Genomic DNA, 17,492 nt, shown 5'->3' with positions numbered 1-17,492 from the left:
AACCCAAGCCTTAGACTTTCATATTGATCAAAACAAGTTTATTATACTCAAATGATCTACAATACATCCAACACTACAAAACCATAAAAGGGGAAAACATATATACAAAAAATGTTACAGTCACACTTGCATTAAACTTAGTCTCATTTAATTCACAAGCTGGTATGAGCATGAATACATGGAGCAGATTCAATCTAATCTCATACACTGTAATAAATGGATGAGAGAGGGTGTTAACTGTTATTCGTCTCAATATGCAGGTGTCTTATGGCTGACAAATGGCCAGTATCCATTACAAAGCGTCCTTTGATTATATACATTTCTAGATTAGATCACAGGATGAATGATGACATTTGGTAGAAATAGCCCAGTCTGGTGAAACTTCACTTTTTCTTGCCCTTCTTTCCCGCTGCTGGTTTCTTGCAATATTTAGCCTCCAGATCTGAGATAAGAGAGTTGAATCCATTTTCTTTGGCTTTTTGTCTTTGCTAAATAGAAAACAAATGTCAAAAAGAAGAAAACATGAATGCTTGTTAACAGGCAGTGAAATGAACAAATCTGATATTAGCAGAAATAAAGGGGTCAAGCACAAAGTCCTGCAAGCAGACTGGAAGCATCAGACCAACATTAAAGCGAGTAATTAAAGTTCAGTCGAAACGGCTGAAAAACATAAATTGAAATCACTAGGAATATGATTTAAATGCTTATCACTTTTGACCAATAGGTGACACTGTTACCAAACTGATATGATCATTGTGAGGTGACTTCTTTTGCAAAAGAATAAAACATTTTAATAAAATTACTAAGATTTGTCTCTTATCAAGTGACAAGTTTGGGCTTTTAGGAAAGGAAGGTGCACGGGACAATGCGGCAGCAAAACAACGGTTTCGTGTCGATTATCTTTATTTTATAATCGTTGTAAGCCAAATTCGCAAATCAAATTAGATTCAATTGCACATCTCTACTGGATTAAATTGCACATCTCTACTGGATTAAATTGCACATCTCTACTGGAATGAATTGCAAAATGTAGGTTTTAAAATGGAAAAAACAGTTTATTAGCATTAACATGAGTGCAACTTTGGACTGCTGGAGGTGCTAGGGAAAGTTAGAGACTCAAATTGCTCTGTTTATTATTCAGACTGTCCTCTATCTGTATGCTTAATGTCACAACTTTTTACATTCCCAGCATTTTTCACTTGAGTGGATGAAGAACACTAACGGATACAATAGGTGCCTAGTACATACCTTAATAAATATATTAAATACAAAACTGTTATTTTAAATTGTATTAATATTTTACAATATTCCTGTGATTAAATAAATGCAGCCTTGGAGATGTTTTTAAAAAATCTTACCATTCCAAAAATATAGAACTAAAGCATAGCTTTGAAGATTTTCAGACATTTAGCAGATTACGACAGCTTCAGTTACACTCAGTCATAGATTGTAAAAAAAAATATGGACGTAGTGTCCGGGACGTCACCCATAGGATTCTGATGAGCACTTCTGATGCGTAAAGTAGAGACGAGCAGGGCGTAGCCATCTTGCTAGCGCGTCATGCGTCACACCCGGATAACAGCAAATGTGCAAAGAGGCGGGATGTGGGCGGAGCTAAGGTGACGTGCTGACTAATGCTGCCTTCACGTGCTATCGGAAGTTTCCTACTTCCCACTTTAGAAGTCGTGATTACGAGCTTGTTGTGTTCAGGTGCTTTGTTGTCGGAATGAATTGAGGACGCCAGGTTCATACTTTTGTGCGTCTTTGGAAAATGTTATTTTAACACTATAACCATGATAACAACCAATAAAGGCTGCTTAAAGACTAAAATGGCAATAGTTTTCAGCCATCATGAGATAGTAGATAGTCAGCTTGCTCACTATTCTGGAATGATGGTCAACTAGATGCGATTTCCGATGTGTTTAAAATACACAATTATGCTTCAAATGATTATGAATTTATGTAAATAAGTACTACTTTAACAACAAGACAATAAAATTGTTGTGGAATAAAAACTAATAAAACACCTGGCACAGCAGAAATTCGTCTCCCATCTGCTATTTTTAACGGTTATGCCACGCCCATCTCAGGAACTTGGGTATCAAAATTATTTCCGAACATCCCAGTGGTAAACACGACATCAGCTATTTTTAGCTCGGAAACTCGTATTTACGATAATTTCGATAGCACGTGAAGGCAGCATAACAGACAACAGATAAATGGCTATCCACCAGTCACTCCCTTAATTATGCAAAAATTTAAAGCTTCATATAATGTAAACAAATTTGTTATAAAAAAATTAACTCCCCTCAGTTGTCATGAAGGGCCAAATTAGCCGTATAGATCAAAACCACAATTTGTACCAGGCTGTAAACATGCTTTTTTTCCCCTGCTGTAAAGTTAGGAATTTTTACATGGGGCTCAATGAGATTCTGCTCCAGTCTATGAATTGTAGTTACTTCCGTATTGGCTTCAACAGAAAGGGGGAGGTTGGCGCTTGGTTACACCTCAATGTTTTTATTACCTTTATCATAGCTACCAGGCTGTCCTCACTGTTCAAGCCCATCTCCTCCTGCATTTCCTCTGCCTCTTTGCGCTCCTTTTCTGCCTAGAAATACAGGATGACATCTTAAATTCCATTAAACAATGCATTATTTCATATCAAAACTTAAATGGTGAACTGAATCGGCACCTTTCTTTTGCGGGTGTTCTTCTTTTTGACACTCTCATGAGTGAAGGCTTTGTATGCAGGCACCTCTTCAGCATCAATGGCTTTCTGCAGTACGTCTCTGACACGCGGCTCATCTTCATAAGTACAGCACAATGCGGACTCCATGATCAGATCCATGTCACCTTCATGTTGTAGGTACACTCTCTTTAGGTCTTCCACCTCTTCATCAGAGCCTTTATACTGCTTCTCAAAGTCCAAGATGTCTTGTAATGTGATCTACGGCAGAAAAGTATGACAATATCATTAGCAACTTTGTTTGAAAATGGCCGACATTAAAGCACATGACACAATAAATACCTTGGGAAACAATCTTCTCCAATGCTCCTCCCAATCGCGATCTTGAGCAAGGGAGTCCGACTCTTCGTCCACTGTTCCCTGTTCGTCATAGACCGCCCTTTGGTCCTTGTCAGTCAACACTGCATAAACCTTTCCCAGGACCTGTGAAAAGATACAAATTGTATGTTTAAGGATTTTATTAGATTACTTGATCTAATGATCATTGAGAATGTTTGTGATGAAACTGTGACTTTTATGGCACTTGCAAGTCAACACAAATTTATGGAAACCCGTTTCCGCCACTAAATAAAATAATATAGAGTAATTGTGACTTTGAGAATTGAAATTGAGAATTCTGACTTTTTTCCTCACAATTGCTAGCCTGACAAGCCAGACCCACATCAAGATGTTTGGTCTGGAAACTCACCATAGACGGCTCAATCTGAGGGGCGGGATAAACGGTTGTCTTTCAAACTCCCTCTGCACGCGATAGGATAGAGCTACAACCAACCAGAGCAACAACGGTGAAACAGAGCTTGTTGATAGATTAAACATTAACCGTATCCGGTCGGCAAAACTCAGAACACATCTTCCCTTCTTAAGAATGACTTCAGTGCCGTTCTTTGTTCTTTTCTCAGAGAAAAGCTGAACTCCAAGTCTTTCAGAGTCACGGTCAAAGCTGATTCGAAAGACCGCCGTTCACTAATTTCTGTGTTTACTAGAAGCACGCAAACGCAACTCGGCCATCGTCATTATGGCCCCGCCCGCCGACTCTATACACGATGTGATTGGCCCAGCAAGAGTTAGGGGAATACAGCTCAGAAGGGTATTGACAGTTGCTAGACGACACTTGCGGGCAGATTAAATTTGCCTAGATTTATAGGCTAAACAATTGCGTGATAAAATCACAATTCTGTGATATTAAGAATTCTGAGATATAAACTCGCAAGTGCGTGATAGTCACTATTCTGAGGAGGAAAAAATCTGTTTTTTCAAAAGCAATTTCAAAACAATTTCACGCAATTGTGAGTTTATATCTCAGAATTCTGACTTTATAACTTGCAAATACTCTTTATTTTTTTATTTAGTGGCGGAAATGAGCTTCCATACAAATTGGACAGGTTTTTTTCAAGACAAATATATATACACACACATATTTTATATATATATATATATATATATATATATATATATATATATATATATATATATATATATATATATATATATATATATATATATATATATATATATACACACACACATACAGTACAGGTCGAACGATTGGACACATTACTATTTGTAATGTTTTTTAAAGAAGTTTCTTCTGCTCATCAAGCCTGCATTTATGTGATCAAAAATACAGAAAAATTGTAATATATTACAATTTATAATAATTTGTTTTCAATTTATTATCCTTTAAATTATCAACAAAAAAAATTGATCAAATAAATGCAGGCTTGATGAGCAGAAGAAACTTCTTTCAAAAACATTACAAATAGAAATGGTTCCAAACTTTTGGCCTGTACTGTATATATACCATAGGAAATATGAAAATAATGTATCTAGTTGTTACACCACCAGGTTTGCCAGGTTTACAACAAATCCCGCCCAATTTGCGATTCAAAACTAGCAAAAAGTATTATTGTTTTCCAGTAAACATTGCGTTTGGTGGTAAAACGTGTTTTTTTTGGCAGGGCTCCCTGCTAAAATTCACAGTCCTGGAAATAAAGTTCACATAATGGGGGTCGCTTCAACCCATGGACATGAAAAACAGCCTGCGCCAACAGTGTTAAAGTAGCCCAAATCCGCAGGAAAACCAAAGACTTGGCAACACTGTACACCATGGCATTACGTATGAATATGGTTCTTCTGTCTATCTAAAAATCCGTTCACAACAATAAAAATCGGAAATTGTCAGCCAGTCAGAATCCATCCTGCTTTCAGAGGTCGAGCATTTAAAGCAGGGTTCCTCAAACTCGGTGCTGGAGGGCCACTGTCTGCAGAGTTTAGCTCCAACCCTGATCAAACACAACTTCCTGTGATTTTCTAGTGATCCTGAATATCTTGATTAGCTTGCTCGGGTGTCTTTGAAAAGGGTTGGAGCTAAACTCTGCAGGACAGTGGCCCTTCAGGACCGAGTTTGAGGGACCCTAATGAAAGCGACCGATGTCAAAACTGCAGCACGCACTTAGAGCAAACAGAACAACATTGTGCACTGTTGTGGACATGAACATAGTTAACGTCATAGTTCTTGATGTGGAGAGGCCATTATGCTCAAAAACCCGTCTTCGGCGCAATAACTCCGATCTTTCATGTATTCATACTCTTGTGTAATCGACGCGCCATCCTAAATAAACCCATCTCTTGCGTGATACCCAGAAATTTTGAATATTCCGATCTAATATGATTTCTGACCTATAAGGTTGCCAGATTAATAATCATACACTGTTTGTTAATAGGCTAGAGGAGAACTGGCACCCCGACTGAGTCTGGTTTCTCCCAAGGTTTATTTTTCTCCATCACGCCCTGATGGAGTTTTGGTTCCTTGCCACTGTCACCTTTGGGTTGGCTTGCTCATTTGCGGACACTAAAATTATGATCAAAGTTATTCAACTAATTATACAGATAAAATTTATGAATTAGGTTTTAATTCTATAAACTATGATACTGATCTGCCAACATTGTCGCTATATGATAAATTAAAATAAGCTGATAACATCCCTGTTTTCTCCAGAACGACTGTACAGCCAAATCTAATTTTGTTGCAATACTGTCCTGTTTGACACTGTGAAGCTGCTTTGACACAAATGTGATTGTAAAAGCGCTGTATAAATAAAGTTGATTGAAGAGGCCTTAATCTGACCATTTTTTTGCACTGGATTTGAAAACCAGCATAAAATGGAAGTTGCAACAGTCTTTTCTTCCCTATTGTGATGTATATTTGAAAACAGCATCTCAAACAAGAAAAACAATGTTGGACAGGGCTTGATTTTTTTCCATTGGGAATTAACTGGATGGTTTTGGTTTGCCATTGCTGTGATCTCAAGAGACAGGTTGTCCCTTCCTCAGGCCAGTAAACAAATCATCAGAGAAGAGAAGAGATGAGATGCCATTGCAGGAAGTGGAAGTTATTTTTTTAACCCTCATCCCTCTCTTGCACTTTGTAACAAATCCTTCACTCATGGGTCAAAATGACCCAAAGCCCTAGACTTATTCTTTTTTTTGGTCCAGAAAGCTTTTCATTTCGATAATATTTTTTTCTATTTTTTTTATGCTATCTTTTGGGAGATTTTTTGTTTTACCTTTAATTGACTAGATTAGATAAATAAATAAACAAATCAATTATATTTTAGGCACATTCACATTCTTTCAACTTATATTCAAAATAACACAATTTCCATTTAATTCAGCTTAAAATATCTTACACAGTGAAAAATCAAAATCATTTTTTGGTAATTTTAGGATTTCCTGTTTGTACTGAAGCATTCCTCACATTCTATTCATTCCAATGGGGGTCAAACTGACCCACGAGGGAAGGGTTTGTTACTTTTAATATTTCAAGCACAAAACTCAAATCCAGACTTTTTTTGTGTGTTTGTGTGTGTATTCGTGGTTCAAGTGCGACAAAAGTTCTAGGGTCTTGGACCACTCCAATGAACATTACATTTTTTTGTATTAGTTTCAGATCAAAATGACCCGAGGGAAGCATGTCGGTTAAAGATTATGAGGGCACCTAAATAAATAATTAAGATTTTAATAATAAATACAGAAATATTCCATAAAAAAATAACTATAAAATTGTCTATTTTGATTTAAAGCCTTAAACTTTGCATTAATTAAACATATTTTCAAATAGTGCATACTTACTGAATAAATAATATTTAGTAACATAAAATCCTCTCGACAATACAAAATGTTAATTAAAAAAATATTATTATTTTACTAAAATATGGTACATAAATTTTACTGGGGGAAAAACAGTTCAAAACTTAGGACAGGAGTGTCCAATCCTGCTCCTAGAGCGCCACTGTCCTGCAGAGTTAAGCTTCAAACCTAATTAAACATGAACGCCCACTGGGAAGTTTGGGATAAAATTGTGATACCCAAGTTCCTGAGTTGGGTATCACAATTGGGTACATGGGCTGTATCTCGTGAGGTCAAGCTGGTGCGATCGTAGATATATATATAGAATCCTCAGTTGAGCCTGCGCAGATCGGTCGAATGAGGATCTACATGCTATATGTCTATGATCGCACCAGCTTGACCTCATTAGACGCAAGTTACAGCCTATGGGAAAACTTGATGAGACTCGTCGGGATATGAGGTAAAAAAAAAAAATACTGTTCGGTTTCTCACAGAAACAGCTCGGTTCGTGTCTTAACAAATCAATGTGTCGTCAGGAGCAGCAGAGTTTTTGTGCACGTTGCCTAAGCATGTTTTTTTGTTTTGTTTTGCTCTCATAGACTTGTTATACCTATTCACCCCATTATAGTAGGGCTGGGGCAAAACCCGATTAATCGAAAAATCGATTTTTAAAATCTGGTCGATTCAGAATTGATTCTCAAAGGCCACGAATCGATTTTTTCCCATATTTATTTCCGCTAACATTGAACGTAAGATTAACGTAAATCTAATTACTAGTCTTCTTCACTAGACGTCAGCCATTTCGCCTTGCGTGATCTTACAAAGGAGCAAGAGGCGCACGTCATTTATCATTCGGTGCGTTGTTGCCTTTTATAATGCTGAGGTGAAATGCTGTAGTAATACTAAAAATCTGCGGAACCATTTGATGTGACAACACACACACACACACACAGCAGAGCACACAACCGCTAAAAATAGATCACATACACGAGAATGCTTGCCTTGCATTAGGATCAAACTTGAGCAGTCACTTAAGCACGTACGTTAGCCATTATAGACATATTAAAATTGTAGTCCATATACAGCGCAGGATCAATAATTCTAACCCTAATAGCTTATATTATAAACAGATTTCCTCAAATAATAGTTAGTCCACAGTCAACCAAAGTCAGCACGTTAAGGTATTGCTGTCCGTTACCACGACAACTACTTGTGTTCAGGAATTAACCATAGACTGTAAAAAAATAATGAACGCGTTTCTCACATATGAAAAGTAAATGCACACATGATGAGAGGCAAAATCGCAAGAAAAGCTTTTGTAGTGTACTGAAAATTGCAACAAAAAAAAAAAATCATCCAATATAATTTATGTTATAGAATAAATATATCAAAACATCCATAAAATACTTCTCAGATAATTTTTTTTAGAATAAAGTTGCATCAAAATTGTATGGATTTGAAATATAAAGATGCGTTCTGTTTTAATGTACTCTGTTATATTAAAAAATAAAAAGTTTAATATACAGGTGTGTGGCTCTTCATTTCTTTTTAATTACCCATTTATGTTAATTTTTTTATAAATACCTAGAGTATTTGTATTAAATCTATATTCATTTGAGTTGAATCGAGAATTCAAAATCAAACCGAAATTGAATCGATTCAAGGGCTTGTGAATCGAAACATATGAATCGATACCCAGCCCTATTGCGAAGTGGGAACTAGGACATTTCTGATAACATGCGAAGGCAGCTTTACTTCAAGGCAGGTGTGTTGAGGCACGTCAGAGCTAAATTCTCCAGGACTGAGTTTGGACAACCCTGACCAAGGAGGACAAGCGTGACCCCAAATCTAGGAGCACCACAGGGTTAAAGTTCATTTTGTGGATCACCTCTTTAACCATTAGACCCCACTAGACCATTAAAGAAGGTTTTAAAAGATAACTGGGCAGAGGTGTTGCATTAAAGAAACAGTTGTTACCTGAAACTTGGTGGTGGCCAACTCATCATCAGGAGCTCTATCTGGATGAACCTGCAGAGAGACTTTATAATAGCCGCGTCTGATCTCGGAGTCAGATGCTTCTTTGCAAACACTCAGAACTTCATACAGGTCAGAGGTCTTGAAGAGCTCATCACACTGCTCCAGTAAACCCATGACTGTCTGAGAGAGGGGGGAAAACACACCAAATCACTCACTGACATGTTAACTACAAGAAAACAATGCAAGAGGCTTGTTTTAACGTGACACATTATGATAAAAACCGTATGATTAAAAGTTTCTAAATAGTTTTGTAGACAAATACATTTGTCCAGAAATGCATATGGATTTAACAAACAGTATTGATACTATTATATATCTAACGTAACTCACCTTACAAAAAGAAGGAAGTAAGCTCTATGCAACTCAACTTAACGTTTTATTACCGAAGACGTTGACAACTGTCAGCGACTAGAAACCTGTTAAAATATACCAGATAGAGATTAACAACTGAACGCATTCAGCACAGCAGCATAAACTTCTCCTAGCACTAGCAGGTCGCGCCAAAATTTTGGCGCGTTGTCTACACGTCACAAAACGTCATGACGTAGGACAGCGTACATTTAATATTCTTCTCTTCTATTTGAAATATATATACATTTAATATATGTATTTACTTATAGATGTATTTATTTTTATTAGCTACGTTTGTTATACACATGTGTATACACATACAAATACACATACACAATACACACACATGTATACACATACAAATTATACACATATTTTTTCTGTTAAACCTCTTTTTATATATATTTTTTAAAGGCTTTGAATGTTATTTGGGTGCTCTTCTTCCAACAGTTTCAAAGCTTTAAAGTAATTTACGCTGTGCACAAAATATAGCCTTTTTATAATGTTTTTTTCTCTCTCTTTGTCTCGCTCGCTCTCTTGAACCTAATTTATTTTAAATTTGTTGTTACCCCAGGCTCATATTTTACTGCCTCTCTGTCTACTGTTTATAATTTTATTTGTGTTTTTAAATTCTGTTTTGAGTTGTAACCGTGTATTTGCTTTTATATGTGTTCAACAACAAAAAAATGTTAAAAAAATGGAGAAAAATAAAACATTTAATATGTAAAATCTATAAAATGTATTAAACAAAGGTCGATTTTTTTTTATGTTGTTATACAAGTAATTTGAAGCCACACAGATACTATAATAATAATAATAATAAAATAAATTGTTAAAAAACGGCCAACAATCAACTCTTATTATGCATTCTTGGAGGACCCGGATTGTAATTGTCGCAGCCCGTTGTACTTCCGGTGTGCTACAGCCCACTGTTTCCTAAAGTATGTTTACAATCGTTCGCTCACTTCAACGAGTTCTCAATGCAGAATCGTGATTTCTGTTTAGTTTTTAAACTAAGCACCGGGCAACAGCGCGACTTCCAAAGCTGCGAGTTTTAGTTTCAGGCAGAATGTCTCGCTGTGTGGCGTTACAGACGCATCTGGCGTCCGTGGTGGAGGCGTTAGTTCACGCCGCGATCGCTGAAATGTACAAACTCGTGGAAGAGGAGACGCTGTTATATCTCAGCAGCGATATCACCAGAGATCAGTGTGAAAACGAGGAGACCGAGTCAAGAATGAAGAGGGAAAAGGAGGAGAGAATGGTGAGATTATAAGATGATGTTGTTTAGAGATCTGCGGCCTGTAACCTTAAACATGCGATGCGTTCACAGTCTGCAAGCGCGTGTGTGCATATAGTATAAAGATCAGTGCGCAGTTAGCGCAAGTCTCAACGCACGTGAACGCGTCACCATGAAAAAATGGGCAGTTCTTTTTATTATAGGCTATTGCTGTATTTATTATAAATTATTTATTTATTAGAATACATTTTTCATACCAATAATCACACATATTTTTAAAATCATGTGGCTTTGCTATCCATTTCCCCCTCCCTCTAGCAGGGGCAATTTCTACTCTGATGACGTGTTTACTGGCGCGAGGGCGGGGCAACCTGTTACTCACATGAGATCACCGCAATAACAAATCACAACTATCCTACTGTTACACCAAGCGCAAGCGCCCTTATTTACAGAGGTTTATGTAAGATTCTGGCCAAAACTGGTATTGCAATCACTTTCAAATGACTGCAGAGGGGTGTATCCCCCTCCCCCCGGATGCCGAATCACTACTGATTTCGTGATTGGTAGATCGGTGGAGGGTGGAGCTTCAGGTCAAAACATCAACATCAGTTGAGGACTGCAACAACAACTTTTATATGACAATATCCTGGCCGGACTACTGCTCTGATATAAGTATTTAAACTTAACATGATTTCTTAATGTCTAGTGACATCAGGGCCATTTTATGATAAATTGCTTATATTTCTTACATACAGTTCCTTTAAGACTTAGTTCACTAATACTTAAGTTGACTTAGAATTCATCAGCTGACCAACTAATAATATCAGACTCAAATAAATGTCTAAAAAAAAGATTTAAATGTATTTATTTTACAAAATAAAAATATAGGTCACACTTTAGATTAGGGTCCAGTTCATTCAGAAGAAGTGTTTTATAAGTACTAATAAACAGCCAACATTCTAGTAATATGCATGCTAATATGCAACTAGGTAATAGTGAGAATTGAACCCTAAACTAGAGTGTTACCAAAATTGGAACATTTTATATTCATCATCAGACTAAAGGGAGTAACTCGGTCAAAAACAACAACAATTTTGCTCATTTTCAATCAGCCTTAACATGTATTTATAATTTATAGCGTTTTTAAAATATCAAAAATCCCAAAGACATATATCTGTTAAATGAGTTTAACATGTTTGTGATGTCCTTTAATTTTTTTATTTTTTTTGTATAACCTTTTTTATTTAATTGTATTAAGTAATTGCTTGGGTTGCAAAGTGGAAGAACATTTCTGGTAAATTTCCAGAAACATTTTATGAGAAGTGAAGCTAGGGAATTATTGGAAACCTAATGGGAATTTATGAGAATTAATTAGAAATGTGGGATAATCATACAAACTGTCATAAACATACATTATTATTATTATTATTTTTTTTAACTTTGATGTTGTGTGTGTGTGTGTGTGTGTGTGTGTGTGTGTGTGTGTGTGTGTGTGTGTGTGTGTGTGTGTGTGTGTGTGTGTGTGTGTGAGTAGAACTTTTTTGTGAATAGAACTCATTTATTTAATTAAACAAAATCCCATTAAAATGTTGTAAACTTCCAATTGCAGTAAGTAGTGCAGTTTTAAATGTAATTGAATTTACAATCTGATTATTTTAACCAAGATTATGCAGCAAGATGCTTTCCCCCCCTATACATTTAAGTTCCCTGTTAAAAAATTCCAGTCTATTCCCATTGATTCCCATCAATTTCCATATATTCCCTTTAATTCCCCTATATTCCTGTTCTCATGGAAAGTATCTCAATTCTGAGTTTATATCTCACAGTTAAGAGTTTATATCTAACTATTCCAAGTTTATATCTAACAGTTCTGAGTTTATATCTCACGCTACCGAGTTTATATCGCACAGTTCTGACTTTTTTTCTCATAATTGTGGATTTTTTTTAATGAGATTTGGCAGATACCTTTTTATTTTATTTTACTTTGTGGCAGAAACAAGTTTCCATACGTTAGAGACAATGCAGTTTGATAATAGCAAATAAAAATTGTCTAAGACCAGGCTGAAGATTAGAAGACTAGGTGGAATTAGTTTGCCAACACTGTCAAAATGGCCAAATAGTGCCTGATTTATCAGCTGGCATGTTGGTCTATCACTCGTAATTTGTATTTATTTATTCTTTCAGAAGCAGTTTGCGTCAGTCATGGAAGTATTGGGAAATGAGGCCCTTGGGAAAATAATCAAACTCGTTGATGAAACGAAATTTCTGCTAGACCTGGAGTGCAAAACATTTTCAGGCAAGAGAGCAAAACGTCCCGGCAGTATCTTGAACATTCTGTCTGTTGGAGGACTTGGTAAGAAATCACATTCTGTCTTTGATAAATAAACTATAATTACCTTACTTTCCAAGGGTGTAGCGTTTCAGTTTTATAAAATAATTGTCCTTTGTATGTTTTAGAAGAGGAACATTCATATGACGGATGTGCAAAAAGCCTGGAGACGAAAACAAGAATTGAGGTAAACTTAACATGCACATCAAGGCTATTTAGCTTAATTTACCAAAATGTAAAAATAAAGGCATGTTGGCAACTCAGAATATTTTGTCAACAGTTCTCTACTGTCAACAGAACACTGTCCTATGATGGAGTAAAATATTTGTTCATTATATAATATTAATGTTCAGAGCGAGGATGTTTTTATTAGTTGTATAAAGCGTTACACTTAGCAGAACATTCAGCCAAAAACTGCATTATGTAGCGGATTTTTAACATGAAGGGTAAATCTAACCGATGGCAGGTTGAGTTGTGTAGTTTCAGGTTGCACTCCATTACTGTTGTGTTGCATAATACACACACCTGTATTGGTACACACAAGTACTTGTCATTCTGCTGTAGATCAAACGGACATTTGAGTTGTCTGTAATATGACCTTTTTTGGGAAATTATTTGATGGTATAATAAAGAAGTATTTTATGCTCATCAAGTTTGCATTTATTTGGTCAAAAAGATAAAGAAAAAAAGTAGTATTGTGAAATATTATTTAAAATTATGATTGATATACTTTAAAATATAGATTATTTCTGTGATGCAAAGCTGAATTTTCAACAGCCTTTACTCCAGTCTTCAGAAATCATTCTAATATGCTGATTTATTATCAATGTTGAAAACAGTTTGGAGTCAATAATTTTTTTTTCTTTTAAAAAAAAAAAAATATATATTATTTTATTCAGCAAGGATGTTAAAGTGATAAAAAAAAGTGGTTGTACTGATTTATATTTTTATAACAGATTTCAAGTTAGTCTTTTTAAACTTTTTATTCACCAATGAATCCTGAAAAAAAGTATCACAGGTTACAAAAAAATATTAAGCAGCACAACTGTTTCCAACATTGATAAAAAAGTGAGTATAAAACAAGTGGCAACCTCCCCCAGTTTCTCTTGAAGCCAGTACAGAAGTGACTTAAATTGCAATTCCATCTATTTGAATCCCATGTTAAAATGCACAACTTTACAGCAGAAAAAAACATGGATACAGCCTGGTACAAATTGTGGTTTTGGTCTATATGGTTAATTTTTCCCTTCGTGACAACTGTGAGGGGGTGAATATTTTTATAGCGCATTCGTTTACATTATATAAAGCCTTAAAGTTCTGCATAATTAAGGGCGGGGTTACTTTGAGTGACCGGTGGATTGTCATCGGTCTGTTAGTCATCGTGTCACCTCAGCTCTGCCCACGTCCCGCCTCTTTGTAGTTTTTCGGGCGTGACGTGCTGCCAAGATGGTAACGGCCAGTTCGATCCTACTTCACGCTTCAAAACTGCTCTTCATAATCCTATAGGTGACGCCACGGGCACTGCGTCCATATATATATATATATATATATATATATATATATATATATATATATATATATATATATATATATATTAGGGCTGGGACTTTAACGCGTTAATTAAGATTAATTAATTACGGGACTTTAACGCGTTAATTAATTACGCAAAAAAAAAAAAAAAAAAATTAACCACACTTATTTTTGCACCGCGGAACATTTTTCAATGAACGAGTTTCGACGGACCGATTATACTGGAACACCAACTAGCGCTCCGGAGTCACGACAACAACAAACCATGCGTGAACATGAACGAAGAAGCTGATGAGACTGCTTTGCTTGGCCCCGTGGATGGGAAATTAAAAAAAAAAAAAAAAAAAAAGAATGGAAGCGTCGTCAAGAGCATGGTTGTGTGCAAGCTATACAACAAGGAATCTGCGTATCACCGCAGCACATCGAGCCTCAAATATCACAAATATGCTTTTGCTAAACTTAATGGCAAACATTGCGCTGGTCTGCTGGACTGAAATAAATAAACAATATTTTGTTGATCAAGCTTATGTATTCAGTCATTATTCAATGGTATACTAAAAATACATGAGAAAAATTACTTCTCATTGTTCTCAGGTCAAATATTTATATGCAATTAAAATGCGATTAATTTCGATTCATTAATTACAAAGCCTCTAATTAATTAGATGAATTTTTTTAATTGAGTCCCGGCCCTTATATATATATATATATATATATATATATATATATATATATATATATATATATATATATATATATATATATATATATATATATATATATATATATATATATGGTCTAAACTAAAGTGTGTATATATATTGTTTATATATACAATTAATTCATTCATTCATTCATTCATTCATTCATACTAATTATTGTTTCTAAACTTTAGACCAGCACTTTGTTTATTTATTTATTGTTTCAATTATTATGTATTTATTTATTTTTCAATTTTCTTATTATTATTATTTGTATTATTTTTAAATTGAAAAAAATTCTTTCATTCATTCAAAATAATTATGTTTCCAAACTTAAGACAAGCACACATACACACACACACACATATATATATACTATGTATTAGTATTTCCAGTTAGATTAAAAAGACGATCAACTGCCTGAATCAATGCTTCAAAGGTGGCTGAAATGTTGACTTCTTTTAACTATCTTTCCTTTTCTTACATGTTCATAAAAACATAAAACAGAAACTGTTATACATCTATAAGAAATAAGTCGCTGAATTGTTTAGTGATTCAACTTCTTTCTGCTCGCAGTCTGATGAGGCCACAGAAGACCGTCCAGAATCCCCACTGACGTTAGCTGTGACGATCAGAAATGAATTTGGAAAAGTTGACTTGAAGTCCATCACTAGTGGTATGTTAATAATTTAAAAATGAATCTGTTTAATGAATCTTTCCAAAAGTTGTCAGTCTAACGAATTACATGCTGAATGCAAGTGCCAAATGATTACTTCCTGTAATAAACCGATATTTAGCCAATGACAATAATTCGATTGCTCTCCTGTCAGGTCACTTAAACACTCCTTCAGACGATGGAGTAGCATCTGTTTTGCAAGAAGACAGCAGTGAAGATCCTCAAGACGCTGTTGCGCTCTTTGGAAAGAGATCCTTTAATTGTTCAGACTGCGGCAAGAGTTTTTCTTCTCAAAGCAACCTCAAATCACATCAGCGCATTCACACCGGAGAAAAGCCCTTCGGCTGCGTCCTTTGCGGCAAGGCTTTCGCCCACAAACAGAGTCTGTCCGACCACCATCGAGTCCACTCAGGGGAAAAGCCATTTGTTTGTAAAGTCTGCGGCAAATGCTTCGGGAAAGCCGCGCACCTCAAAACCCACGAAATAATCCACACCGGCGAAAAGCCGTTCAGCTGTAACGTCTGCGGGAAAAGATTCAACATTGCTCAGAATCTTGCCAGGCACCAGCTCACCCACACAGGTGAAAAGGAGTTTCGGTGTTCGATATGTCAGAAAAGCTTCACGCGGGCCATAACACTAAAAACGCATCAGCTCATCCACACGGGTCAGAAACCGTACTCGTGCGTGTCTTGCGGGAAGGCGTTCCGCCACGCCGTCAACCTTAAAAACCACGAGCGCATCCACACGGACCAGCGGCCGTTTAGTTGTGACCTGTGCGGCAAGACCTTCCGCCAGGCTGTAAACCTGAAAATCCACAAACGGATCCACACGGGGGAAAAACCTTTCAGCTGCAAGGAGTGTGGGAAGAGCTTCAGTCAGCAGAGCAGCCTCATTTCACACGGCCGCACTCACTCTGGAGAAAAACCCTTCGGCTGCAATTACTGCGACAAGTGGTTTAACAATACAAACAGTCTAAAGCTGCACCAGAGGGTCCATACCGGAGAGAAGCCGTACAATTGTGAGTATTGCGGCAAGTGTTTCAGTCAAGGCAGTCACCTACGTACTCACAAACGCCACGTCCACGGAGGGGGGAAGCAGTACATCTGCGACAAATGCGGAAAGAGATACGCAGACCCACGTAATCTGAAATTGCACAAATGTGTTTATGCTTAAACATGGTGTGTAGGTGATCACGTTTGTCATTATAGAGAACGTTTCTATGATGGATAAATTATTGAAGACGGTTATCTGAAGATGGCTACAATCACATAGAGCTTTATTATTTTGAGTTGTGAAATTTGATATTTTTTGGCAGACTGTCAAGTGGCCCCAAATGATGAATATCAATTTTTCTTAATAAAATATCATGGTTTATATCATAGAACATTTTTTATGTTCTTTTTTATGTGAGTTAGATTTTAGGATTAAGTAAACGTTAATAGTAACTTATTTTGGAATATGACATTTATATTTGGTACCTTTCTTTACATCCTTGTTGAAAAAGCTCATTACATGGCAGTTATGTTTATGTTTGTAACACAAGATCGCTATAGTTATGAGGCTTGGTTTTGATATCTATAAACCCTGTTACTGAAGACATCACAAAGTGATGTTATATGCAAATGATACCAATGTTAATTATTTATTTTATAATTGTAATATTATGTACAGCAAAACATGAGCAAGATGTTTATGATGACCTTCATTAAAACAAAATATTTAAAGCATAAGATGGCATCCGTATGGTCAAATTCTTT

The 17,492-nt window shown here is 36.0% G+C and overlaps 2 protein-coding genes across 3 annotated transcripts; one reads left to right on the top strand and one right to left on the bottom strand.

Annotated features, from left to right (window-relative positions):
• Positions 1 to 16: 16 nt before the first annotated feature.
• dnajc9 (DnaJ (Hsp40) homolog, subfamily C, member 9) lies at positions 17 to 9,433 on the bottom strand. The gene is made up of 6 exons (XM_067430317.1): positions 9,242 to 9,433; positions 8,852 to 9,031; positions 3,029 to 3,169; positions 2,693 to 2,947; positions 2,525 to 2,608; positions 17 to 488 (listed from the first exon to the last, which is right to left on the bottom strand). The coding sequence occupies exons 2-6, from the start codon at positions 9,023 to 9,025 to the stop codon at positions 384 to 386; spliced, it is 759 nt and encodes a 252-aa protein (XP_067286418.1). The 5' UTR covers positions 9,026 to 9,031; positions 9,242 to 9,433; the 3' UTR covers positions 17 to 383.
• A 713-nt stretch (positions 9,434 to 10,146) lies between these two features.
• si:ch211-207i20.2 (uncharacterized protein LOC568537 homolog) lies at positions 10,147 to 17,120 on the top strand. 2 transcript variants are annotated; one of them, XM_067430312.1, is made up of 5 exons: positions 10,147 to 10,523; positions 12,687 to 12,852; positions 12,957 to 13,015; positions 15,636 to 15,735; positions 15,890 to 17,120. In XM_067430312.1, the coding sequence occupies exons 1-5, from the start codon at positions 10,332 to 10,334 to the stop codon at positions 16,906 to 16,908; spliced, it is 1,536 nt and encodes a 511-aa protein (XP_067286413.1). In that variant the 5' UTR covers positions 10,147 to 10,331; the 3' UTR covers positions 16,909 to 17,120. The 2 variants fall into 2 exon arrangements, with proteins under 2 accessions (XP_067286413.1, XP_067286412.1); XM_067430311.1 differs by having other exon boundaries at positions 12,684 to 12,852.
• The last annotated feature ends 372 nt before the right edge of the window (positions 17,121 to 17,492 follow it).

Source organism: Pseudorasbora parva, chromosome 21 (genome assembly GCF_024679245.1).
Source record: "Pseudorasbora parva isolate DD20220531a chromosome 21, ASM2467924v1, whole genome shotgun sequence".
Classification (NCBI taxonomy): domain Eukaryota; kingdom Metazoa; phylum Chordata; class Actinopteri; order Cypriniformes; family Gobionidae; genus Pseudorasbora; species Pseudorasbora parva.
Note: the sequence above shows the minus strand (reverse complement) of the source record. Positions and strands in the feature narration are given on the sequence as shown.